This window comes from Saccopteryx bilineata, chromosome 7, assembly GCF_036850765.1.
Source record: "Saccopteryx bilineata isolate mSacBil1 chromosome 7, mSacBil1_pri_phased_curated, whole genome shotgun sequence".
Classification (NCBI taxonomy): Eukaryota; Metazoa; Chordata; class Mammalia; order Chiroptera; family Emballonuridae; genus Saccopteryx; species Saccopteryx bilineata.
In genome coordinates this window covers 23,273,317-23,301,212 of record NC_089496.1, presented here as the reverse complement: position 1 = coordinate 23,301,212, position 27,896 = coordinate 23,273,317, and the positions used below count along the sequence as shown (strand labels likewise).

At 45.4% G+C, this 27,896-nt stretch overlaps 1 protein-coding gene across 2 annotated transcripts; it reads left to right on the top strand.

The window, feature by feature from the left end:
* Positions 1–4: 4 nt before the first annotated feature.
* On the top strand, positions 5–27,162 carry LOC136310827 (protein lifeguard 1-like). 2 transcript variants are annotated; one of them, XM_066239804.1, is made up of 10 exons: positions 5–69; positions 6,581–6,846; positions 11,775–11,853; positions 12,026–12,079; positions 13,709–13,799; positions 18,140–18,177; positions 18,259–18,346; positions 19,660–19,749; positions 24,156–24,203; positions 26,941–27,162. In XM_066239804.1, coding segments are annotated over exons 1-10 (909 nt in total). In that variant the 5' UTR covers positions 5–67; the 3' UTR covers positions 27,094–27,162. The 2 variants fall into 2 exon arrangements, 1 of the variants encoding a protein (XP_066095901.1); XR_010726619.1 differs by lacking the exons at positions 5–69; positions 6,581–6,846; positions 11,775–11,853; ... (3 more) ...; positions 24,156–24,203; positions 26,941–27,162 and having other exon boundaries at positions 18,068–18,177; positions 19,660–19,868.
* Positions 27,163–27,896: the final 734 nt, after the last annotated feature.

The following is a 27,896-nucleotide window of genomic DNA, read 5'->3' as shown; positions in this document are numbered from 1 at the left end:
AGATTGCTTTCCTCGGAGCAGCTCCACGCTTTCTCATAGAAGAGAAATATTTCCTTTTCTCTTCAAAATGTAACTATCTCTCTTTATATAAACAATACATGCTCATTATAAAATTTATACAATTCAGAGGTATTCCCCAACTCTGCTTAGATAACCATAGTAATAGTTTGTCGTGTATCTTTTCAATCTCTAGAAATGTGTGTGGATATAAAACATGAATGCAATCTTACTAAATATTATTCTCTAATCTGATTTTTTTTCCTCTTTTTGGACAGAGATGAAGAAAGAGTCAGAGAGAGGGACAGATAGGGACAGACAGAAAGGGAAAGAGATGAGAAGCATCAATTCTTCCTTGCGGCACCTTAGTTGTTTATTGATTGCTTTCTCATATGTGCCTTGACTGGGCAGCTACAGCAGATGGAGTGACCCCTTGTTCAAGCCAGAGACAGTGGGCTCAAGCCAGCGACCATGGGGTCATATCTATGATCCTGTGCTCAAGCAGAATGATCTCATGCTCAAGCTAGCGACCTTGGGGTTTCAAACCTGAGTCCTCTGCGTCCCAGTCCAATGCTCTATCCATTGCACCACCACCTGGTCAGGCTCTAATTTGACTTTTGACTTTTTTTTTTTTCAGAGACAGAGAGAGAGTCAGAGAGAGGGATAGACAGGGACAGACAGACAGGAACAGAGAGAAATGAGAAGCATCAATCATCAGTTTTTCATTGCGCATTGCGACATCTTAGTTGTTCATTGATTGCTTTCTCATTTGTGCCTTGACCGCTGGCCTTCAGCAGACCGAGTAACCCCTTGCTCGAGCCAGCGACCTTGGGACCTTGGGTCCAAGCTAGTGAGCTTTTTGCTCAAACCAGATGAGCCCACGCTCAAGCTGGTGACCTCGGCGTTTCGAACCTGGGTCCTCTGCATCCCAGTCCGACACTCTATCCACTGCGCCACCACCTGGACAGGCTCTAATCTGACTTTTTAAATTCAAAAGTGCATTGATGTGAACTCACCACACCAATCTATATATACCTGACTTCTCTCCTTGCCAAAATTAATTTAACCATCCCTGGATGTTGGATATTTAGCCTGTTTTAAATTTTTATAGTGACAATGAATGATGTAATGAATGTCCTTACACATGTATGGTTGCCTATTTGTGTGGATATTTTTATGGGGTAAATTCTTAAAAATCTAACTAATGGGTCTAAAGTAAGGCACAATTTGAATTTTGACAGATGCTTCTAAATCACTCACCAAAAAAGTTGCACACCTGCCCATTCCTGTGAGGTTATCTCAGGGCGACTTAGCCGCTGGGTAGAGCAGGCACACTGCCAAGGGCCCGTGATCATTTTAGGGGTCATAAAAATATTTTAACTTCTCTTAAAATCAGGAGAAAGAATGTAATAATAATGAATTTATAATATACAATGAATCCAGACCGGCCTGTATATTTTATATACCAATACAGCCATAAAATATATTTTTCCTTATTTTTTACAGATATGGATTGTATGGGGACAAATGTGTATAGGGCACTTCAAGTCATAATGTGGCCCTGGGTTGTCCATTTCTCCATACCCTTGCATCTCAGACCAGTTTTTCTTGTCTTTTATGCAAAAACAATAAAATGACACTTCACAATGGTTTTTACTTGCACTTCTTTGGTTGTGACATGTAGGTATCGCCTCCTAACTTCATTCATCGTTTAAATTTCCTTTATTAATTGCCTTTATATGTTCTTTTCTCATCTTTCTAACCCATTGTTCATCTTTTTTACATTATAGTAAATATTACCAATTTTATTTTCACAATTTTTCATTTCAGATTAACTGGTACCTTTTGTCATATTTAAAATGTCCTTCCAGCTGGAATCTGTCAAGCACCTTGTCGTGTAGGGGATCATTCTTACAAAGGCTTCTGCAAATATTCATCGATATTTTCTTGTAGCATACCTGTTCCTATTATTATTTATAATAGCTTTTTTAAAATTATTTTTTATTTATTTGTTTATTTTAGAAGGGAGAGAGAGAGAGAGAGGGAAGGGGAAGAGGAGCAGGAAGCTTCAACTCCCATATGTGCCTTGACCGGGCAAACCCAGGGTTTTGAACCGGCAACCTCAGCATTCCAGGTTGACGCTTTATCCACTGCGCCACCACAGGTCTATAATAGCTTTAATTCATCTGGAATCTGGTTTTGTAGAAGATGTGAAATAGCTTTTAAACTTTGCTTTCTGAGCGTAGAATACCATTTTTATCAAATATTAAATTCTCACATACGAGTCTATTTCTCGAATCACTACCGTCTGATCGATCCATTTATCTATCGCATGCTAGCACCACACTTTTAATTATGTAGCTTTATGATATTTTGATTTCTGATAAATTATTTTTCCCATCCTCCCTTTACCCCATAATCCTTCTCTTTTCATTTTTTTCCCTTGCTTATTCTCACATATTTAATCTATCTGATGAAATTTAGCATTACTTTTTCAAGTACTGAAAACATCCCGGTGAATTTTGTGGAAAATTACAGATGGATGTGAGGAGAAGGGACGCCTTTACAAAATGTCTGCCTCTCCAAGACCGTGGCATTGGGTTCAGACAGGTTACAAGCATTCCTGATTCTGTCTAAGCCCTCCCCGTCCCAGCGACCTCTTCTCAGCTCCTCCCAGGCTCTCTCTGTGGGGCCAGAGGCCAGCGGAGGGGCTTGTCTGAGTCTCTTGTCCCCACGAGATTAATGCGGACTTTCTCTTTTGCCTGTTTTGGCTCATTTAGCACTAGTCATCTGAGAACTGTGTTCTGCTGCAGAGCACTGTGGCTAAGCCCACCACCATCTCTGCTCGGGGGTTTTGGTTTCTCTGCTTCCCCTTTTGCTCCCTCTGACTCACTCTCCACACTGTGCCCAGGCAGGCGTCCCGCGGGCCGCAATGCGGCCCCCTGAGGCCATTTATCCAGCCCCCACTGCACTTCTGGAAGGAGCACCTCTTTCATTGGTGGTCAGTGAGAGGACCACTGTATTTGGCAGCCCTCCAATGGTCTGAGGGACAGTGAACTGGCCCCCTGTATAAAAAGTTTGGAGACCCCTGGGTCCCCACGGTCCCCTCTGGAAATTCTCCAGTGATTCCTTGTTTTATAGTTTCTTATTGCCGCTGTAACTACGAACATAATGCCTTGAACATCTGACCTTAAAGCAGTGGTTCTCAAACTTTTTAAAGTCGGGGTGCATTTAAAATCTTACAAATAATTGTAGGTGCACTATATACAACTTTCTGAGAAATATGTTATAATAATTAAGTCAAATATTAAAGAAAAGCCTGACCAGGAGGTGGCGCAGTGGATAGAGCATCAGACTGGGATGCGGAGGACCCAGGTTCAAAACCCCGAGGTCACCAGCTTGAGCGCGGGCTCATCTGGTTTGAGCAAAACTCACCAGCTTGGACCCACTAAGGCCGTTGGCTCAAGCAAGGGGTTACTCGGTCTGCTGAAGGCCCACGGTCAAGGCACATATGAGAAAGCAATCAATGAACAACTAAGGTGTCGCAACGTGCAACGAAAACCTAATGATTGATGCTTCTCATCTCTCTGTTCCTGTCTGTCTATCCCTCTCTCTGACTCTGTGTAAAAAAAAAAAAAAAAAAAAGGAAAAAATATAAGGTCCAAGAGTGCTTTTATGGTAATTAAACAAAATAAATATGAGAAAATTAAATTTATTCCGACATTGAAAAACATTTTTTGAGTTATGTTTTTTAGAAGTCATAAAAAAGGGGTTAAAAAAGTTATCTTTTTATATTTATAGATACATTCTTAGTAAGATTTAGTAAATTTGGCAGGTCCTGGCATGAATGTGTTAAGTTTTTTCATTCTTGTATTTATGTAAAACATGAGCCTGATGTGTCCTAGCGATTTCTTCAATGTTTGGGCATATATTTGAAAGGCAAACTCTCATTTCCTCATCAATACATTGAAAAATTCCTCTCTTTTTACTCTTAATTGTGTTGAGGGTAGAAAATCCTAATTCACATATATAGGATGTTGAAAATTGTAGTAAAATGTTCAAAGCTCTTTTAGATATTGCCACATATTCTTCTTTTATAGAAATCCAAAAGGCTTCAAGGGACGATTTCTTATGTTTAATCATCAATCCAAAACCCCCACCATACATATCATTTTAACTTTATACCAAACAAAGGATAGAAGAAACTTGCCTCCAGTCTTTCTGGGGAACATGGGGATTAGTGTAAACAATCCAGCACTACAGTTTAACAGCCTTTTGCAACCTAATCAGGCAAGTGAGGTGGGGGGTTGGGCAGACTGTCAGCTTACAGCCAATTCCCCACACCTCTGATCCCGAAAAATCTAAACTCCAAAAACCCTGTTGGTTTTGTTCCCCAACAGGCACATATTTCTCTGGAATACCATAGGGTGCACCTGGAAATCTTCTAGGGTACACCAGTGCGCCCTGGCACACTTTGAGAACCACTGTCTTAAAGCAACACTAACTTCTTATCTGGAAGTCACAAGACCAAAATCAACTTACTGTGCTAGAGTCACAGCTTTATTCCCTTCTGGAGGCTCCAGGAGAGGATACATTTCCTACCTTTTCCGACTCCTAGAGTCCTCCTCTATTTCTTGACTGATGGCTCCTTCCTTCATCTTTTTTTTAAACTTTTTTTTTTTTTAAGAGGGAAGAGGAGGCAGAGAAAGGCAGGGGTGGGGGGAGCAGGAGAGCGGGAAGCATGAGTTCGTAATTACTTCTTATATGTGCTGTGACTAGGCAAGCCCGGGGCCTTGAACCAGCAACCTCAGCATTCCAGGTTGACGCCCCATCCACTGTGCCACCGCAGGTCAGGCTTCCTTCATCTTCAAAGTCAGTTGCCCTGGCTGGTTGGCTCAGTGGTAGAGCGTTGGCCTGGCGTGCAGGAGTCCCGGATTCGATTCCCGGCCAGGGCACACAGGAGAAGCGCCCATCTGCTTCTCCACCCCTCCCCCCTCCTTCCTCTCTGTCTCTCTCTTCCCCTCCCGCAGCCAAGGCTCCATTGGAGCAAAGTTGGCCTGGGTGCTGAGGATGGCTCTGTGGCCTCTGCCTCAGGAGCTAGAATGGCTCTGGTTGCAACAAAGCGACGCCCCAGATGGGCAGAGCATCGCCCCCTGGTGGGCATGCCGGGTGGATCCCGGTCGGGCACATGTGGGAGTCTGACTGTCTCTCCCCGTTTCCAACTTCAGAAAAATACAAAAAAGAAAAAAAAAAGACAGTAACTGTATTACTCTGACCTCTGCTTCTGTTGTCACATCTTCTTCTCTGACACCAATCCCTCTGCTTCCTCCTTATAAGTATGATCATGAGGACACTTGTGATTCTACAGGCTCACCCAGATAATCCAGGATCCTATCCCACCTCAAACTCCTTAACTTAGTCACATCTGCAACTTTCTTTTGGCCATGCAAAGTACCATATTCATAGGTTTCAGGAATTAGGGTGTGCACATTTTTGAGGGCCGTTATTCTGCCTACCACAGCCGTGGCCTTCAGGATGAACTTGGCTTGCTGGCTGGTCAGTGACCAGCTCCCACTGCTCTTCTGCCTAAACTCATTCTGCTCACCCCTTTGACTGGCCTGCTTCAGCCACATGAACTTCTTTTAGCTCCCAGAACCTGCCCTCTCTGCTCCCTGCAGTCCTGGCCCAAGCTGATTTCTCTCCTGGGAAAACCTTGCTTCACCTCTTCACTTGACGAACTCCTACTCATCTTGCAGTCTTAGATAACACCTCACTTTTTCTGGGAGCTTTTGACAACCTCTTCTACTCATTGCATATTCTTCCAGGCACTGTTAGAGCTCTCGTGCCATCTACCATTGTTCCTGGCCCTCCTTATATTATCATTTGTTTTGTGATGAGGGCTGCTCCACACTTGGCACATAGAGGGAACTTATAGCTTGACCAGGCAGTGGTGCAGTAGATAGGGCATCGGACTGGGATTCAGAGGACCCAGGTTCGGATGCCCAAGGTTGCTGGATTGAGCATGGAATCATTAACTTGAGTGTGGGATCATAGATGTGACCCTATGGTTGCTGGCTTGAGCCCAAAGGTTGCTTGCTTGAAGCCCAAGGTCACTGGCTTGAGCCCAAGTTCACTGGCTTGAGCAAGAGGTCACTCGCTCTGCTGTAGCCCCCTGGTCAAGGCACATATGAGAAAGCAATCAATAGACAACTAAGGAGCTGCACAGAAGAATTGATGCTTCTCATCTCTTTCCCTTCCTGTCTGTCTGTCCCTCTCCCTCTCCCTGACTCTCTCTCTGTCTCTGACAAAAGAAAAAAAAAGAGAGGGAACTACAACTCCTTGCTGAATGAATTGGTTAATGTGTTTATTTCATAATAGAATGCAAACAGTTTTACTCTATAGGCATCATCTTAAAAGCAGTTGTTCGTTCATTCAACAAATACTTATTAAGCATTGAGTTATTGCTTGGGTAAGTACTGAGCCAAGGGAGTTAAAATAAGGGAAAATCATTTGAACATTATGAGGACACCATAGTTCTGGTGGTATGATTGTAAGGACATGAGTAACAATGTTCCCCTTTCAGGAAGATGGACTTGGAGGTCAGTGATCCAATAGATTTTAGTGCTGGAGATCATCAATATCTGATCCGGAAAGCAGCAGATGATAACGTCCAGACCAAATCCAAGAAGTCCAGTGAATCCGCATCTTCAGCTGAGCCCCAACAAACTCATGAGAAACCACATTCAAAGACCACTCAGCAAGCGGACGCCTACGTGATAGAAATTTCAGAAGAGACCATGCCCACTGATAGCACCACCGGCCCATTCTCAGAATCATCTATCCGCAGCGGTGAGAATAAAGAAATTACCCTTTAGGGAGAGAAAAGCAAATGTTTTCTTAAAATGCTTCCACAGAGTGGATTGTCAGAAAGATTGAATTTTGCTTTTAGTTTTTCCCAGGCATGCTTTACCATGAAACATGGTGCAGGGCCACTATGATAGGCTGCTGACAAATTGTCCAGGATATTCAGAAATTCCTAAAAAACATATTACAGTAAAGAACTTGTGGTTTTCTTAGGAAATATAAATTAGTCATTGGTAGTAGAATGGTCTCACCTACATACAATGTAAGGCCAAAATATTGGCTTAAGTTTTAAGGACGATTAATTCAGTGCCCTAGATAGTAATTCTGTACAGGAAATACATTCAGTTGTGAGTAGAGAAATCTGAAAAACTGTGGTTTAAATACACGCAAAGCGTTTTTCTCTCATGAAATATGAAGTTCAAAGGCAAAAAATTCAAGGCAAATGCTTCAGGTCCCTGTGACCACTCTACCACCCTTAGGCCTTGTTCAGGCCTGGACCACTTGGAGGGGGACTTTGAATGTCATTGCTGCCTCCTTGTGGCCCTCACCCTCCTCGGGGCTGGATGCCTTTGGACCTCCAGCCTTCCAGGTAGGAAGAGGCAAAAGCAAAGAAAAGCAAAGGCTGGTCTGCTGTCCTGACAACTCCAGGGGCCACCATTCCTGGATAGATATCCTCTGGGTAGAGGCTTCTGCAGAAACCATACCCAAGAGTTTCCAATGACTGCTCAGTGACCCTCCCTGGGCCACGTGGACACCTCCATCTGTAGTTTTTCAGTTGGGTCCATTGCTGTCTTTAACAAGATCTGGGTTAGATAGGAAATTGGGGATGCCACCAAGCCATCCAGCTCTTTATCACGGGTGCCAGTCCTTTATCACTGGGCATTGTGCAAGGGGAACGTTACTGAGTTTAGTCCTTACAACCCTGGAAATGAAGTTATCGTGCTGCCATTTCATAGACGAGAAACTGAGGCTCACGGGGGTATAACGGAAAACATGAGTAAAGCCGCCTCCCCACTAGTTGAGTTAGTTATTTGTAGCTGCCTCTCCTAGAGGGCAGAGGCTTCCCATCCCCCCAAATTATACAGTTTATAGAAAGGTGAAAGTGTGTGGAAAGGAAAGGAAAAGCACAGCAGGATGATGGATTAAGAGTTAGGAAGCTAGAGAGCTACAATTTGCAAAACACAGCTTTATACAGACATATTTAACATATCATAAATTTCACCCTTTTAAAATGTACAATTAAATAATTTTTAGTATATTTAAAGAGTTCTGCAACCATTGTCACAAAAAGAAACCTGTACCTATTAGTAGTTTCTTCCCATCCCCCCCCCCCCCCCCATCTCAGCCAGCCACTTATCTACTGTCTGTCTCTGTGGACTTGATGTTTCATCTAAAGCAGGGTAGTCAACCTTTTTATATCTACCGCCCACTTTTTTTTTTTTTTTTCTGAAGCTGGAAACGAGGAGAGACAGTCAGACAGACTTCCCGCATGCGCTCGACCGGGATCCACCCGGCACGCCCACCAGGGGCCCACCAGGGGGCGATGCTCTGCCCCTCTGGGGCGTCGCTCTGCCGTGACCAGAGCCACTCTAGCGCCTGGGGCAGAGGCCAAGGAGCCATCCCCAGCGCCCGGGCCATCTTTGCTACAATGGAGCCTTGGCTGCGGGAGGGGAAGAGAGAGACAGAGAGGAAGGAGGGGAGGGGGTGGAGAAGCAAATGGGCGCTTCTCCTATGTGCCCTGGCCAGGAATCGAACCCGGGTCCCCCGCACGCCAGGCTGACGCTCTACCGCTGAGCCAACCGGCCAGGGGCAGGATAAATCTTTATAAAACAACTTACTATAGTTAAATCTATCTTTTTATTTATATTTTGGTTGCTCTGCTACCGCCCACCATGAAAGCTGGAACGCCCACTAGTGGTTGACTACCACTGATACAAATGGAATCATATAATATGTGGTCTTTTTTTTTTTTTTAAGTAAGAGGAGGGGAGGGAGAGACAGACTCCTGTATGCGCCCTGACTGGGATCCCAGTCTGTGGACAATGCTTGAATCAGCTGAGCTATCTTAGCTATCTTCAGTGCCAGGGGTCTTGGCCTAACCGAGCCCCTGGCTGTGAGAGGGGATGAGAAAGAGAAGAGGGAGCGAGAGGGGAAGAGAAGCAGAGAATTGCTTCTCATGTGTGCCTTGACAGGATGGAACCTGGGAAGTCCACACGCCTGGCCGATGCTCTATCCACTGAACCAACGGGCCAGGGCCTATATGGTCATTAAAAAAATATTTTATTTATTGATTTTAGAGAGAGGAGAGAGAAACAGAAAGGCAGTGGGGAGGAGCAGGAAGCATCTAGTTGTTGCTTCTCTGTATGTGCCTTGACCTGGCAAACCCAGGGTTTCAATTTGTTGACCTCAGCATTCCAGGTCAATGCTTTATCCACTGGGCCACTGCAGGTCAGCCATACATAGTCAATTGTGATTGTTTTCTTCCACTGAGAATGCTTTTAAGGCTCACCCATGTTGCAGCGTGTATCAGTAGTCCTTTAGGGCTGTATAGTATTCTGTCACCTGGAGAGAGCTCCTTTTGTTATCCATTTCTCAGTTGACAAACATTTGGGTTGTTTCCACTTTTGGGTTATTATGAATAATGCCATGACTTACATTCATATATTAATTTTTGTGCAGACATGTGTCTTTATTTCTCTTTAGGTACCTAGGAATTGCCAAGCTATATGGCAACTTTACATTTAATATTTCGAAGAATTGCCAAACTTTTCCAAATCAGCTGCACTTTTTCACATTCCAACCAATAATGTATGAGGGTTTCTGTTTCTCTGTTTCCTCATCAACACTTGCTACTTCTTTTCATTACAGTCATTTAATGTGTGTGAGAGGACATCTCGTTGTGGCCTGGATTTGCATTTCCCCAAAGACTAATTGATGTTGAGCATCAGAATCACATGCTGATTGGCCATTGAAGAAATGTCTGTTCAGTTCCTTTGCTCACGTTTTAAGAAACACCAGTCATCAGTTTTCACGATTCTGTGGGTTAACTGGGCTCAGCAGGGCAGTTCTTGTGCTGGTGGTGATTGGAGGCTCCTATGCAGTTTTAATCAGCAGTGGCTGAAGCTGCAATGACCAGCAAGACTCCCTGACAATGGCTGCCAGTTGACGTTGGTTCTGTGCATCTCTTCTTGTGACTTGAGTTTCTCATCACATGGCAGCTGGGTCCCAGGAAGATATTATATATACCAGGTGGACAAGCCCAATGTGCAAGACATCTACCAAGCCTCTTCTTGTATGACATAAGCTAACTTTTCACTGGGCAATTCAAGTCATGTGGCCAAGCCCAGGGTCAGTGTGCAAGGGCACTGACCACACATGCTTTGCCCATTTTTAATTATTTTCTTGTCATTGCATTGTAGTTCTTATGTATTCTAGATATGTCCCTTGCCAAGTATATGACTTGCAAATATGTTTTCCCCCAGTTTTGGGGTTTTCTTTTACTTCCTTGATGGTATCATTGGAAGTACCAAGCTTTTAGTGTTGAAATCCAATTTTTATGTTTCTTTCTTTGCTGTGTTTTAGGCACCTTGTCTTTAAAAATCATTTCCTAATTTGTGTTCACAAAGATTTACACCTATGCTTCCTTCCAAGAGTTTTATTTATGTTTATATGTACAGTTCATTTCTAATGGATTAACTTTGCGCATGTGTGACATGAAGAAGGGGTACAAATTTGTCCTTTTGTATGGCTATGTCCCGTCGTCCCAGCACCATTTGTTGAAAAGACTATTCTTTCTCCACTGAATTGTTCTGGCATTTCTATTAACAATCAGTTGACCATAGATGTGTAAGAGATTATTTCTGAACTTTCAATTCGATTCCATCGATCTGCCTGTCTAGTCTTACAGGGCTGGGCCACATTTAATATTTATTCCCTCATAGTCCCTGATACATAATAGATGTGAAATTAATGTTAGCTAAATGAATTTTTACTGTAAGCAGCACACATTTGGTTATATATGTTCTGGTATTTTTAGGATAGCTTGGCCTGTTTCTCCCCTGTCACAGTTCCTATGCTCAGAAACCACCCTGCGGAAGGACACAGTCACGATCCTATAAGTCAACGTTAAGCAGCATTTCTTTTTTTACTTTTAAGATTGGCATCAAGCCACAAAAAAGTAAATTGTCATCACAGCATCATATTCGGAGGGCCCCTGAAGACTTGTGCAGAAGGAAGGGAGCAAGAAGAGACGCGTCTCCACTCTGCGTTCACGCGGGGGTCTTCACCACTGATGCAAATTAAATACTAAGTTGTTCACATTTGTCCTTGTCAATCATGTAATTTCCCCTTCCTCGTGTCATTCACGTGGAACCCCGTGGTTTTACTCCCCCCGTTTCCCCACGAGTGAAAGGGAAGGGAGTGGCTAAAGGCAGGTGGCAGGAGAGGAAAGACGTGCAAAGCGCTGCAAAGTCCCTGCAGGCCAAGTCCACGCCTGAGTGGTAAATGCCGGCGCTGGAAGCCGGCCCTGCCACTGCGCTCTTCTCCATTCTGGGCACGGGTGGAGCTGGATCTGCGACATTCTGCGACTTTTCATTCACTTTGGGTGTACAGAGGACAGGCTGTGCATCATAAGGAATTCAGTTCCTGAGTTTGTCTTTAAAATTTGGGGACTTCCATGGGTAAATCCTCAGATCTCCAACAAAATACCTGGGACAATCAAGACGGCCCCCCCGCGAGTTATGCGCAGCCGCATTTCTGTTCTTAGTCAGCTAACTCAAAACTAGCCCCCCCTTTCCCCATCCTCAGAAAATCAGAGGAAAATTTTCTTTGGTTAAGTATCAAAACTAGACCATTACATTTATATTTTTACTTTTGAATACTATATCACAAAAATAACATTTCTGTCTCCTCAGCTTTCATTGTAAAAGTGTTCCTCATCCTGTCCGCTCAGCTAATGGTCACTGGGGCAATTATCAGCATATTTCTTTTCTCGTAAGTCTTCACCACTGATGTAAATTAAATATTAAGTTGTTCACATCTATCCTTGTCAATCATTTAGCGTTTCCCCTTCCTCCTGAGATTGTTTTACTTATATTTAAGTATTACATTAATTAGCAAAATTAACTAGTTATTGAGTAAAACTATTGATTTTTTTTTTAACCAGGAATGGTTTAAAAAATTGGGTGCTCAAGAATGCCTGGTTTACCTATGCAATCTTGTGAGTATGATTGGGCTTAATAAAAGGTGGGTTTTCCTACTAGCTATTGATCGAGGTTCTTTTTTTTAATTAATTTTAATGGGGTGACATTGATAAATCAGGGTACATATGTTCAAAGAAAACATCTCTAGGTTATTTTAACATTTGATTATGCTGCGTTCCCATCACCCAAAGTCCAATTGTCTTTCGTCACCTTCTAACTGGTTTTCTTTGTGCCCCTCCCCTCCCCCAACCCCCTCCCTCCCCCAATCGAGATTCTTCATTAAAAATAAGGTAAAAAAGATATAACATTCTTGAAATGACAAAATTATAGAGATGGAAAACAAGCAAATTAGTGGTTGCCAGGAGTGCCGGGAGCTAGGAGTGTGTGTGTGTGTGTGTGTGTGTGTGTGTGTGTGTAAGAGAGAGAGTACGCGCGCGCATACTCACTGCATGCACGTGGCCCTATAGGAAAGGCATCAGGAGATCTCTGTTGATGTTTTAATGATGAGATAGTCTCAAATTTTTATTGTGGTGCTGCTTACATGTATCTACACATATATTTCTGTCATAGTTCTATGATATAGCATTATATAGACACATTGTACCAATGTCAAATTACTGGTTTAGGTATTATAGATAATGTAAGATGCAACCATTAAAAGAAACTAACTAAAGGGTAAATGGGACCCCTCTGTCCTTTTGTAACTTCCTGTGAATCCACAATTATTTCAAAATAAAATTTTTTTAAAAAGAGTTCATAAGCTGTTCCTGGATGGCAATAAGAAAAACGATTTTTTTTTTTAAAGAGTAAATGTAATAATCACATTTTTTGTTTACTTTAAATACTTATTATTATTGCCTGACCAGGCACTGGCACAGTGGATAGAGCGTCGGACTGGGATGCCGAGGACCCAGGTTCAAGACCCCGAGGTTGCCAGCTTGAGCGCAGGTTCACCTGGTTTGAGCAAAAAGCTCACCAGCTTGGACCCAAGGTCGCTGGCTCCAGCAAGGCGTTACTCGGTCTGCTGAAGGCCCGCAGTCAAGGCACATATGAGAAAGCAATAGATGAACAACTAAGGTGTCACAACGAAAAATTGATGATTGATGCTTCTCATCTCTCCATTCCTGTCTGTCTGTCCCTGTCTATCCCTTTCTCTGTCTCTGTAAATAAATAAATAAATAAATAAATAAACTAATTAAATAAATAAAGGAAACATTAAACAATATTTAAATATTTATTATTATTGATATTTGACAGAGACAGAGAGGGAGTCAGAGAGAGAGAGACAGGGATAGACAAACAGGAAGGGAGAGAGATGAGAATCATCAATTCTTTGTTGCGGTACCTTAGTTGTTCATTGATTGCTTTCTCATATGTGCCTTGACTGGGGGACTACAGCAGAGCGAGTGACCCCTTGCTCAAGCCAGCCACACTCAAGCCAGTGACCCTGCACTCAAGCTGGTGAGCCCGGGCTCAAGCCGGCAAATTGGGGTCTCGAATCTGGGTCCTCCGTGTCCCAGTCCGAGGCTCTATCCACTGCGTCACTGCCTGGTCAGGCTACTTTAAATACTTATTATCAGATAATATAATGATATCTATATCTCTATATTGGAAGCAACTAACGCATGGTTTTCAATTACCCTCAGCCCAATATTTTTTGTCGCACTTGTTGTACTTGCTTGCTGTGGGAACCTCCGCCGTCAAGTGCCTGCCAACTACATTCTCCTGGGATTGTTTGTAAGTACCTTGTCAGCGCCTGTCAAATACATTTTTGTCACATTATTAAATTCATTCCTTTTATTGTGGACAATCTTCCTGTGGAATAATACAGATGTAAATTATTTGTGACCCTGGCCAGGTGGCTCAGTGGATCAAGTGTCAATCCAGCGTTCCAGAGGTCGTGGGTTCTATCCCTGGTTAGGGCAGGTACGAGAAGCAATCAGAGAGTGCACAACTTAATGGAATTAAATGAAACATGATATGATGCTTCTCTCTCTCTCTCTCCATCTTCCTTTGAGACATTCTCAAATCAGGATTGAAATGAGACATTCTCTTGGCTGAATTCTGGTTTCAGTGAAGTCATAAACTTCCTTATGAGATAGTATCTGCACCCTTTTAGTAAACTGGAGAATTTGGGGACCCTGGACTATTACTTTCAGAGGCCACACTGGGAACCCACTTCTACCTCAGGGCTCTGTTCCGGGAATGGTCAACCTGCCTGTCCCTGGACCTCTGTCAAGCACAACAAACATTTTGTTATGGAGAGTGGCCTCCACATTTGGTTCACAAACTAGTGTGCAAGAATCATAATTTTTTAAAAATTTTTATAAAATTTATTTTATTCCTATTTCAAGTCTGAGCGGGATCAGAGGCCAGCTGAGCTCAAGCTCCCACTCTTTCCCACCTTGCATTTCAGTCCAGGGGGGCTTTCCCAGTTCTGGAAAGTTGGTGGCCGGAGGGTGGTTCTGGTCCTTGGACCTTGTGTATCATGCCCCGGTTCCTGGCTTCCCTGTTGCCTCCTCGTGGGGCTTCCGTTCAGCAGGCCTCTTACACTGGCCTGCTCTGTGGCTCAGCACCACTCTGGGCCACAGACACCCGTGGGCTCCTTTCTGTGCTGCCCACCCGGACTCGAGGCCCTCACCCACTCCTGGCAGGTACCTGGAGCTCTGAGCTTTTTAAAACCTAGATAAAATCTGATTTCTAGCCAGACGGGGTGGTGACGCAGTGGATAGAGCGTTGGACTAGGATGTAGAGGACCCAGGTTTGAGACCCTGAGGTTGCCAGCTTGAGCGTGGGCTCATCTGGTTTGAGCAAAGCTCACCAGCTTGGACCCAAGGTCACTGGCTCGAGCAAGGGGTTACTCAGTCTGCTGCAGCCCCATGGTCAAGGCACATATGAGAAAGCAATCAATCAATGAACAACTAAGGTGTCGCAACAAAAAACCAATGATTGATGCTTCTCATCTCTCTCTGTTCTTATCTGTCCCTATCTATCCCTCTCTCTGAGTCTCTCTCTGTCACTGTAAAGAAAAAAAAATCTGAATTTCTATCATTGTTCCCCATCCCATCCCAGTGGAGACCACAGGGCTCACCCTCAGGGATGCAGTAGCATCGTCCCTTCCCAGTCAGGCCGAACCTCTTGCCTCCCAGAGGCCGTGGTCTCTCTTTGGGACACTCAAGTGTGACCCAGTGTGTCAGTAAGGGATTCTTCCTGGGAGAGCGGGTGTTCCCTCCCAAGCTCTGTTGACTAACCTTCCATGTAAATATTTATTTACCAATTCATTTATTCCTCATCTGGTTCCATCTCAGATCTAAAGTAGCTTATAAAAATATACACAATAGGCCCTGGCCGGTTGGCTCAGTGGTAGAGCGTCGGCCTGGCATGTGGAAGTCCCGGGTTTGATTCCTGGCCAGGGCACACAGGAGAAGCGCCCATCTGCTTCTCCACCCTTCCCTCTCTCCTTCCTCTCTGTCTCTCTCTTCCCCTCCCGCAGCCGAGGCTCCATTGGAGCAAAAGATGGCCCGGGTGCTGGGGATGGCTCCATGGCCTCTGCCTCAGGTGCTAGACTGGCTCTGGTCGCAACAGAGAGATGCCCCGGAGGGGTAGAGCATCGCCCCCTGGTGGGCGTGCTGGGTGGATCCCGGTCGGGTGCATGCGGGAGTCTGACTGCCTCCCCGTTTCAAGCTTCAGAAAAATACAAAAAAAATAAAAAAATAAAAAAATATATACACAATATAAATTAAGATGAATTGGTGGGGATCATTATAAACTAGCAAAATTTTCACAAAGTTAATGACAAATTTGTTTCCAGTTACTATCCAATAAAGAATGAATTTGGTAAATTTAAAAAAATAATAAATTGGTGGGGGAACGTATGAAAAAAAAAAAAGAGTAGAAAACTAAAGCCAGTGGTTAAATTAGTACACAAAATGCAGTCCTTTGCACTGGAGCGTGGAGCCTGGGTTTGGTTCCTCCTCACCGCCTGGTGGTCAAAGCGAGCAAGGACAAATGGCTAATGTGAGACATCCATACAGTGCAGAAAGCATCCAATGTGATTTCTACTTCGGGGAGATAGCTTCTTCCCGAGGATGGAGAAAACTGGCTCTCGGATGCCCACATTTGGGCCAGCGCATTGTGGGGACCTTCTTAGCTGGTGGGGATGCCCTGCTCATTGACCAGGTGAATAAGTAGGTCTCGCAGTTCTTGCAAGGACACACTCAGGAGGAGGTGGGGGCTAAAAGCCAAAGAGAAAGGTACTGAGGATCCTGGAGCAGAAGTGATAGGACTTGGGGTATTTTTCCAGAAGTTACTGATTTTCTAATTTTAAAATTATTTTTACAAGAAGGGATCAAAGCTATTGGTCTTAAAGGAAGCCTCATCTCTGATGTTTTGCTGTTTATCCCAAAGCAGGTAAAGCTTAAGAGAAGAAATATTATAGAGGGATAAGGATTAATTTTATTTTCTAGACTTTATATCTTGCTCAAATGTTAGGAAATCTATTGAGAAGCCCATTTCAGAGAAGGAGCTGAGGAACAAAAGGAAAACACACACAGTAACAACTGCTTCTGTCCCGTAGAACCGTGGCCCCTCGAGCCCATGGGCTGAGCTCCGGAAACCATCAGGCAGACATGACTTTGAGGCCTCTTGTAACTTACTTACTGTCCTACCCTTGGGAAAACTGAAGGGTGGTTTTCAGCTTGAAATTATTCCCTCTTCTTCCTCCCCTCCCCCCTTGTCTCTCTCTCTCATACACTTCTTGAACAAATTGAGCAAATAGAAGAAAATTAACCTTGAGAGGAAGGTCAGAAGCAAGCACATTGTTAAAATACCGTGTGTGCGTGGAATAGATACACTTTTTAAAAACCTACCACGGAGATAAGGACAGCTTTCTCCGTGTGTTTAACAAACCAGATCCTTACCCGGGCTGGGAAGTGCAGAGGCAACCCAGGATTCTCGGCCCGTTCTTCTCCCGTCTGTCATCCTGTACGGATGTCACTGGCCACCCCGCTATACCAGTCCCTACCCCTGCGGTGAGGATGTGGCTTCATTTTCGTTCCCTGATACTAGAAGATCCTTTTCTGGCTCTCACGGGTCAGCAGAGATTCTGGATTCACCTCTGGCGGGGCACCCCACCCATTAGGGAATGTCCCCAGGCCCTGCAGCCGCTCCCTGCTCCGTAGACTTCTCCCCAGGGCCTGCCCGCTGTCCTGACGTGCCGGCCTGGGCACACCCTTGCTGCTCCGTTTGGTCGCATCCTCCTGAGTGACTGACCGATGGCTCTCCGCACCTTCCTCTCTCCACACTGCTCGTCTCTGGCCGCCCCTGGCGCATGAGAACCCTGCAGCGGGCTGCGGCCTCAGCGCAGCTCTCTTCCGAGCGCGGGATGGCACCTGCCGGTGCACCTCGCGTTCTGTCACTAAGTGCCGTCCTCTTTCAGAGAACGCCTCAGTCCTCATGCCACCTCTGAGGTTTGAAGAAGTTGATTCTCATCAAGCACCTTGACAAAGGTCCATACGGAAACTGTTGGTGGAGCAACAGTAAAAATAGCATATCCCACTCTGATAAAATGTAATTACGATTCCGTGTGGACGGCCCCATTTGATTAATGATAATACAGTCTACAACAGCGGTTCTCAACCTGTGGGTCGCGACCCCGGCGGGGGTCGAACGACCAAAACACAGGGGTCGGTCGCCTAAAGCCATCGGAAAATACATATTTATTATACAATACATTTTTAAATAAAATATGTATTTCCGATGGCTTTTATTGGGGTCCACATTCCTAATCATTACATATTTAATTCACTAAATATGTGGGAAGTTGCTATTGTGTCTTAAACTTTTTTTTTTTACTAATAAAAAAATTTTCTCTTGGTAGTTTTAGGGAGAATGTTAAAGAAATGTTTAGTTCTACTGCTTAGTTTTTCCTTTAATAATCATTATTTCCTGTAGCTTGTGTGCTAGTTTGTGCTTATTCCCACCTGCTCCCTAGACCCCGCCCAGACACACATCCGTCCAGTCATCTCCGGATGCTGGGCTTTGGGAATCGGGCTTCTGATTGTGAATTTTGTTTTTAGACAATTCTTCAAGGTCTGCTGCTAGGAGCCATATCAGTGTAAGTCTTTGTACACATATTTTTGTGTGTGCTTTTCCCCTTCGATTGTATGTGAACAGTAATCACAGTCTCTGATTTTAGTTTCTTTAAAGCGGAGGAAGTCTTATGGGCTACAGCAGCAACTGCTCTGCTGACGCTATTGCTCACGTTATTTGCTCTTCAAACAAAAGTATGTATAATGGAAACAAATTTCTGTGCTAAGGGAGTGAATGCACTTGCGCCTCCGCCCCATCCTCCTCCCTCCTCCCGCCTGCTCTCTGCTGTCCTCCGCTCCCCACCTCCATCTCCTCTGCGCCTTCTGGCCTCTCACTTTTCTGGTAACCACAGTGAAAAAGTACAAGGAAACAGGTGGAGTTATTTTTAATAATGTAGTTCACCTAACCCCATCTACGCCGAGTATTTTCATTTCAACATGTGTAATCAAAATAACAAAAATATCAATGAGCTAATTTACATTCTTTTTCTGAATGAACGTGAAAATCCAGTGTGTTTGATCCTGAGAGCACATTTCAATCTAGACTAGCCAGGTTTCAAGAGCTCAGGAGCCACGTGTATTGGAAGCACGCCTGCAGACAAGCTGTTAGCAGCCGCAGATTCACCTGGAAAGCCGTCAATCAGACTGCTGGGCTCCGCCCCCGCCTGCGGCGTCCGCGGGTCTGCGTGGGCCCCCCAACCTGCGTTTCCGGGGTGGCGCTGCTGCTGCTGCTGCTGTGAGGACCGCGCTGGGGGATGTGGGGCTTCAGATTAAGGGTAGGGAGCGAGGGCAGAAAGAGGAATTAGGAAAAAGCTCTTCCAAGAAAATGTCCAGGATTCAAGGGTCTTCCTTTGCAGAACAATCCCCAGTTTTTCTGGCCAGAAGATGAATATTTCCATTCTTTTTAAAAATTCCCAGCCCAAGCTGATTTGGTCACTGATTTATAAAGGTAAAACCAAAATGCACATTAATGAATTTAAAAATTACAAAAGAATCATTAAAGCAATTTTTGAAAGCTTAGTGTATATACCCAGGTAACCTGTTGTCTGTTTCATTTCATTAATATATATACATATATGCTATGCACACACTTTACAAAATATGATTGTGATCATAATTATGATCATACTGTACATAAAATTTACATTCTGCTCATTTAAGTGTACCTTTTTATTAGGGGGCATTTTATATAAATACAAAAATAGACTAGAATAATGAACTCCCGTGTACCCATTACCCAGTTTCAACCATTATCACTTCGCGGGCCCTATCATTTCATCCTTCGACCCACCGTCTCCTCCCTCTGGCAGTAAGTCGCAGGCAGTACAACACTTTCTGCCGCGGTTCCAGTGGTTGGGGCTAATGGATCTCCATGGTTCTCGGGCCTGGCCTGGGTCAGTTATTAGCAAATGGGCCAGTTCTATCTATGGGGTATAAGGTGCGTGTGTAACCCCCGGAATTCCTCACGGACGGTGACCGAGCTGCTCTGTCTTGTTGTGTTTCCTTAGTGGGACTTCACGCTGCTAAATGGAGTGCTGTTCGTCCTTCTCTTCGTCCTTATCATCTACGGAATCATCCTACTCTTCATACCGTCCTATGTAAGTGGGATCTTACTTTGAAATCTCGGAGAGTTGTTAGAAATCGAGGGTGGCCTGACCAGGCGGTGGCACAGTGGATAGAGCATCGGACTGGGATGCAGAGGACCCAGGTTCGAGACCCCGAGGTCACCAGCTTGAGTGCGGGCTCATCTGGTTTGAGGAAAAGCTCACCAGCTTGAACCCAAGGTCGCTGGCTCCAGCAAGGGGTTACTCGGTCTGCTGAAGGCCCGCGGTCAAGGCACATATGAGAAAGCAATCAATGAACAACTAAGGTGTTACAACGCGCAATGAAAAACTAATGATTGATGCTTCTCATCTCTCCTTTCCTATCTGTCTGTCCCTGTCTATCCCTCTCTCTGACTCACTCTGTGTCTCTGTAAAAAAAATAAAATAAATAAAATAAAGAAAGAAATCGAGGGTGGAGTGTTGGTGGTGTAAGAATGGACCCATTGTAAAGCAGACCCCAAGGTGGGAGATGGAAGGACATCATGGGAAAAATGTCTACAAGAGAAAAGGGGTGGGAGGGCCAGTGAAGGCTGGGAGAAATAGACCATGATAGCACATGTGACCCCAAGTGTAGGACAGGGAAGAGCATCGGGTAGGAGCATTCTAGACTATGGAAGGTTCAGCAAGGCCACCAGGAAGTCCTGGGTTTTGTTTGTTTGTTTGTTTGTTTTTTTCTGAAGTTGGAAATGGGGAGGTAGTCAGACAGACTCCCACATGCGCCCGACCGGGATCCACCCAGTATGCCCACCAGGGAGCGATGCTCTGCCCATCTGGGGTGTCGCTCTGTTGCAACCAGAGCCATTCTAGCGCCTGAAGCAGAGGCCACAGAGCCATTCTCAGCGCCTGGGCCAACTTTGCTCCAATGGAGCCTTGGCTGCGGGAGGGAAAGAGAGAGAGAGAGAGAGAGAGAGAGAGAGAGAGAGAGAGAGGAAGGAGAGGGGGAGGGGTGGAGAAGCAGATGGGCGCTTCTCCTGTGTGCCCTGGCCGGGAATTGAACCCGGGACTCCTGCACGCCAAGGCAACGCTCTACCACTGAGCCAACTGGCCAGGGCCAAGTTCTGGGTTTTAAGTTGACACCACAGCGCAGTGGTCCCAGGTCTCCTAGGAAGGGCCCTGCTGCTCCGATCAATGACTGAGAAGTGGAACTTTGGCCAGCAGCTAACTGCAGTGGTCCTGGGTCAGTTACAGTCCCTCCCAGCAGCTGGAGGTCTGTAAGGCCTGTTCTAGTGGCTGCCTAGTACCATGTGGTTGGGGTTACCATGGACAGGAGGTTTGCGGCATAAAGATGGAGTTGCTACCCTAGACTGCAGCCATCCTGCCCTAAGGGAGCTTGGGACGAACCCATCCCCAGGGTAGTTCAGTCTCCTGTACGTGGGTGAAATTACAGGAGTGGAGAGGTGGGCTTGTTAGGATTTCCCTGACCACAGCCTAGAGGAGGCTCCTCGTTCCAATTCCAGATCCCCCCCCCTCTTTTATGCTTTAATCTATTCATTGGCCAGTGTATTTTTTCACATAGGTGTCAAATTTAATTTGTACAGCATTCCAGAAAAGTAAACATTTCATCTATTTTATAGATAAGAAAACAGGTTCAAAGAAATTAAATAATTTATCCGAGTTCCCTCGTGGAGTTAAATGGGATCAGAGCCAGAGCTGTGTGACCCTGGAGCCCATGCTCTTCCTACCGCCTGGCAGCATCTGTGGGCGTGGGCCAGGGCCGGGGCAGGAGGGGACGAAGAGGAAGCAGCACAGGACTTGGCCCCGTGGGCCAGCTGCCAGTGGCCCCTGAGTGTAGACCCCACTGGGGAACAGGTCCACTGAGGACTGGCCCGAGGCCTGTGCCCACTAGACTAATGGCCCAAGGCCAACTTGGTCCAATGACTGAGTCAGAGCTTCCTTGGCAACAAGTGGACTTATTCACTGATCTTCAGACATATAACTGACAACTCTGCCTGAATTGGTTTAGCTTTATTTTTATTATTTATTCACTTTAGGGGGGGAGGGGAGAGAGAGAAAAAGAAAGAGAGAGAGTGAGCAGGAAGCATCAATTCCCATATGTGCCTTGACCAGGCAAGCCCAGGGCTTTGAACTGGCGACCTCAGTGTTCCAGTTTAATGCTTTACCCACTGCGCCACCATAGGTCTTGGTTTACCTTTTTAAATGACCATAGGATCTTACAGCTTGTGAGACAGCATTTGTATTTTAGAGATAAACTCAAAGACATCACAGAGATAGATCTTAAAAGGCCACAGTGCTCCATTTATCATTATTGATTGTAGCACAGATATTGGTAGTAATAATACAAATATGTATTACGTGGGTTCCATAGGTCTTTACAATAGGTGCAGTTAAGAAATTGTTTCCTGGGCCCTGGCCGGTTGGCTCAGCGGTAGAGCATCGGCCTGGCGTGCGGGGGACCTGGGTCAGGGCACATAGGAGAAGCGCCCATTTGCTTCTCCACCCTGCCCCCCTCTTTCCTCTCTGTCTCTCTCTTCCCCTCCCGCAGCCAAGGCTCCATTGGAGCAAAGATGGCCCGGGCGCTGGGGATGGCTCCTTGGCCTCTGCCCCAGGCGCTAGAGTGGCTCTGGTCGTGGCAGAGCGACGCCCCGGAGGGGCAGAGCATCGCCCCCTGGTGGGCAGAGCATGGCCCCTGGTGGGCGTGCTGGGTGGATCCCAGTCGGGCGCATGCGGGAGTCTGTCTGACTCTCTCTCCCCGTTTCCAGCTTCAGAAAAAAAAAAAAAAAAAAAAAAAGAAAGAAATTGTTTCCTGGCCTGACCTGTGGTGGCGCAGTGGATAAAGCGTTGACCTGGAACACTGAGGTCACCAGTTTGAAACCCTGGGCTTGCCTGGTCAAGGCACATATGGGAGTTAATGCTTCCTGCTCCTCCCCCTTCTCTCTCTCTCTCCCCCTCACTCCTCTCTCTCTGAAAATCAATAAATAACATATATATATATATATATATAAATGTAACAACTACTATATATATATATAAAAAGAAATTGTTTCCTACTGGATAGTTTAATTTCCTTTTACAAATGTCAACCGTACATAATCTCACACGTATGTAGAAATGGAAGACTTTGACAGAATCTCAGCCTAAGCATATATGCTTGTTGGAATTCTTTAGATTCCAGAAACCTGGTGTTTTCTTACCATCAGCTCAGTCTGGAAACAGCACGCCTCACAATGTATCACTAACTCCTGGTGCCCTCCTTCCTCAAGACTCAGCAGGACCCTTCCCTTGGGAGTGGAGTGCCCTGCAGTCCCTCTGGGACAGCTTTCTTGTCCTGAGGAGTGAACGCCAGTTTTTCTCAGCTGTTATATAGCACTTTCTTATTCTCTCCCCACACAGAACAAAACCCTTTGGCATATAGACCAGTCTTATATTTGTTTTGCTTTTTTTTTTTTTTTTTGACAGAGAGGGACAGATAGAGACAGACAGGGAGAGAGATGAGAAACATCAGTTCTTCACTATGGCACGTTAATTGTTCATTGATTGCTTTCTCATATGTGCCTTAACCAGGGGCTACAGCAGACCGAGTGACCCCTTGCTCAAGCCAGTGACCTTGGGTCCAAGCTGGTGAGCCTTGCTCAAACCAGATGATCCCGCGCTCAAGCTGGCGACCTCGGGGTTTTGAACCTTGGTCCTCTGCGTCTCAGTTTGATGCTCTATCCACTGTGACACCACCTGGTCAGGCTCATACTCTGATTAGGGCTGTTTTGGTTGCAAGGTGCAGATAGATACTGCTGAGCCTAGCTTGAGGAAAAGACCAAAGGGAATCTCATGGTACTCCTAGAAGAGTCAGGGTTCACCAGAGTGGAAACCCCACCTTCCTCTCGGGCTAAGTTGACTGGCCACCTCTGTTTGTACACTAATGAGTCCAGCACCAGCTAATAATACAACAGTGTCTGCTGCTTGGATCCCTCTATTCTGAAAGTTCTGACTGGTCTGGAGCATGTTTGATCACATATAAGAGGTACCTGGTCAGTGAAGAGGTTGGTTGCGTTGCAGTGAATTATCTCCCACCTCTCTTCAGTTAACCCTAGCAATGGTGTGTGGTCACATGTCCCCAGAGACCTGTTCTAAGAGCTGAGGGGTAGGGGAGATTCTCTAGAAGGACTTTGTGGGTGGGACCAAAAGTGAAACATACCTAGTCCATTCTGCTTGTCCTACCACGCATGGGATGCCTGCACGAGCACTTACCTCAGGAACCCTATCTGGCACAGCAAGGCTGGTTTCCATGTTTGCTGAATGGAACGGAGCAGACGCTGTTGACGGGTTATGTTCAAACCAGATGAATTCCCCCACAGGGGTGTTGTGTCCTCCACAGCAGTGACCTACGTGAGCCCTGTTATTTCAGCTCTTGTACTTAATATTCAGTTGTTTCCTTCCTTTTGTAGTGGCTTCACGTACTTTATGCTGGACTTGGAACTGTGCTCTTCTCGATGGTAAGTCCACCTCTCGCTCTTTGACAGTACAGTAGAGGCTCTCACTGACAGTGCCGCCTAAGCCTCTGCTAAGCATGGAGTCGCGTAGTCGCAGCTCACTGGAGAGCGCTCCTGGGACTTGCTTCTCCTCCACTTCCATCTTCAGTTATAGGGATAATTTTTCAGAGCCCTTTTAAGTTCACAGCAAAATAAAAAAAAGGAAGTACGAGATTTCCCATATACTCCTGCCGCACACATGCGTAGTCTCTCCTGTTGTCAACACACTCGCCACAGTGGTGCGTCTGCTACACTGGTGAACCCACACGGACAAGTCAGTATCACCCAAAGTCCACAGTTAACGCTGGGATTCGCTCTCGGTGTACATTCTATGGGTTGGGGTAAATGTATGATGAATAACGTGCTCCCGCATTATGATACCTGCTGTACAGAGCACTTGCACTGCCCTGAATATCCTGTTCATTCCTCTGCTAGCCCCAACCCTTGACAACCGCCGAGCTTCTTACGTTTCCAAGTGTTGCCTTTTCCGGAATGTCAGAGTTGCAATCACAGTCTGTAAGCCTTTTCAGAGTGGTTTCTATCGCTTAGTAACAGGCACTTAAGGTTCCTGTGTCTTTTCATGGCTCGGTAGCTCATTTCGGCCTGACAGCACCACAGTCTTATGTATCCACCCACCCACTGATGGGTTTCTTGGCTGCTCCCAAGCTCTGGCAGTTATGCATAAAGCTGTGTAAATATTCACGTGCAGGTTTCTGTGTGGACGAAAGTTGTCAACTCCTTTGGGTAAATACCAAGGAGTATGACTGCTGGATCACACGTAAAAGTAAAAACCTTCCCCCGAAGTTGCTGGAATCACATAGGGAGAGGGGAGGGAACACGGGGAGAAGGGACTCAGTGGTGCAGGTGAGGCACTTGCTTCGGCTTCCCCCCGCCCTCTGCCACTCTGATCACTGAGCGTGACCCTCCCTTCTCGGAGGCTGTCCTCGCCCATGCCTCCGCTGGGCTGTCTGCATACTAATGAGCTGGAGGCGCTAGCCTGTTCCTTTCCTCCTGCCCCCGCTTCCAAGTTCATGTGGGAACCAGCACCCAGGGACAGCCAGCACCTGAATCACTAGGCATAGGTCTCACTGAAGTGGGTATTATTCTAAAATAGATTATTTTAAAGAACTCTTCACCACCCCCACCTCCAAATTCCCGATGCTCTGCCTGACAGGGCTCTGCCTCAGGCACGAGGCTCTTGGAATGGAGAGCCGCAGGTGGTCCTTCCCTCCAGCAGGGGGCCCTCACGCCCAGACAGTGCGACTCTGCGCTCGCACTGTAACCAACGGGGCAGAGGACTCGCTGACCTTTCTCTTGATGTTTTCGGAGCTCATAATTTTACCTCCTGCAGCTGAGCTGAAACATTTAGTTTGGGAATTATTTAATCATACAACCCCCTCTTCTCCTCATTGTATTTTGGAAATATTGACATTATCATAAAGCTCCAGAAATTAAAAAAAAAAATTTAAGTAAGAGTTCAAATAAAAATCATGATTATTATTATTATTATTATTTTTTACAGAGACAGAGAGAGGGACAGATAGGGACAAACAGACAGGAAGGGAGAGAGATGAGAAGCATCAGTTCTTAATTGCAGCTCCTTAGTTGTTCAGTGATTGTTTTCTCCTGTATGCCTTGACCAGGGGGCTACAGCAGAGTGAGTTACCCCTTGCTCAAGCCAGCGACCTTGGGCTTCAAGCCAGCGACCTTTGGCCTCAAGACAGTGACCAGGGGGTCATGTCTATGATCCCATGCTCAAACCAGATGAGCCCGTGTTCAAACCAGCAACGTCAGGGTTTCAAACCTGGGTCCTCCGCGTCCCAGTCTGATGCTCTATCCATTGCACCAGCACCTGGTTAGGCAAAATCATGATTTTAAAAATTATTTTCTTTTTCTTCTAAGTGAGAGGAGAGGAGATAGACAGACTCCCACATGCACCCCGACCAGGATCCACCTGGACGACCCCTGTCTGGGGCTTGATGCTCCCAAATGAGCTAGTTTTAGCGCCTGAGGCAGAGAGGCTCCACAGAGCCATCCTCAGTGCCTGTGACCGATGTGCTTGAACCAATCAAGCCATGGCTGCTGGAGGGGAAGAGAGAGAGAGAAAAAGAGAGAGAAGAAGGAGGGGGAGGGGTGGGGAAGCAGATGGTCACTTCTCCTGTGTGCCCTGAATGGGACTTGAACCCAGGACACCCACATGCTGGGCTAATGCTCTACCACTGAGCCAAAAGGCCAGGGCCACAGGAATCCAGAATTATTGCTGTGTATAAATTGAAATGTTGGGGAACCATTTTATGTGCATTCTTTGTTCAGTAAGAACATGTGGGGAAATGGCAAACACAAGGCATTTTGTAGTTTGCCACTGTGCCCAGTATGCCCACTGTGGTCCGCATCGTTGACTGAAGGCTCAGGCCTTCCAGATGTGGAAAGCAGGCTCACAGATCTGGCCCCACCAGATTCAGGGCAAAGCACCTGCCTTAACAGAGAGTACATAAAAAAAAAACAAAAAAGCAAAAAAACAACAGAGTACAGACTTGGGAACATCGTGAATGTTTGAGGTTGTCAGAATAACATATAGAGCCACAATGGACTTTCTGCAATATATATACTGGTGCTAAAATAATTTTTCGAGATGGTTCAGAACAGTTATTTGATATAGATGAATAATTTAAGTAGCTAATTTTTCTCTCTTCTCTTTCAGTACTTGGTGATGGATGTGCAGCTGATGATGGGAGGACGCCACCACTATTCTGACCTGAGCCCTGAGGAGTACGTGTTTGCTGCTCTGAACATCTATTTGGATATAATCAACCTTTTCCTTTTTATTTTGCAACTGATTGGACTGGGACGGTAGTCTCATGGCCAGGGCGGGGTCATGCTGATAAGAGGGAAGGACAGTCATCTGCAAAGTGTCATAGGCTTAGATTTGCAGAGGCGGCCACTTCATATGCCTTTCTATTAAAAAAAAGTTTTTTAAAGTACTTATTTTTTTTTCAAATGAAAGCAAGCAATCAGCAGACAGTAGCTGCCACTTATATTTTAAATTCCATTGTCATGTTGCAAATCTTTCTGGTGGACATTTCTAATTTTTTAAATTCAAAAGATGAGCATCAAAATGACATACAAACAGCAAAATGTCTGTTACTTTGTTGAAGTTTTTCAGATGCTATTTAAAGCTGTGAACAACATCTCTCTACATGAATAAAACTGATTGTAGAAACCTATGTTTATTGCATCCTCTTCTTTTGACTTGGACATTCTGTGGGAATACTTTGACACATTCTGGCTGTAAGAGTAAGTAAGGTAAACCAAAATACTCTGCCTTCCTCCTGATCCCAGAGTCAGACTGCGGAATGACCGACTCTCCCAGGTTGGGGCTGGAGAGGGTTAATGAAGTCACTGTCCGTATAGGGAAGGCTCAGTACACGGTGTCACTTGGTACTGTCACCGTCCCACCCCCACTTCCGGGCTTACCTCAGACACCACCTCTCTCACTGTCTGGGACAACTAGCCTCCTTTAAAGTCCTATATTTTTAAAAAATTATTTCAATTTTAATTGTGATAAAACACACATAACCTTTACCATCTTAACTGTTTTTAAGTGTAAAGTACCATTAAGCATCCTCACATTATTATGCAACCAATCTCCAGAATTTT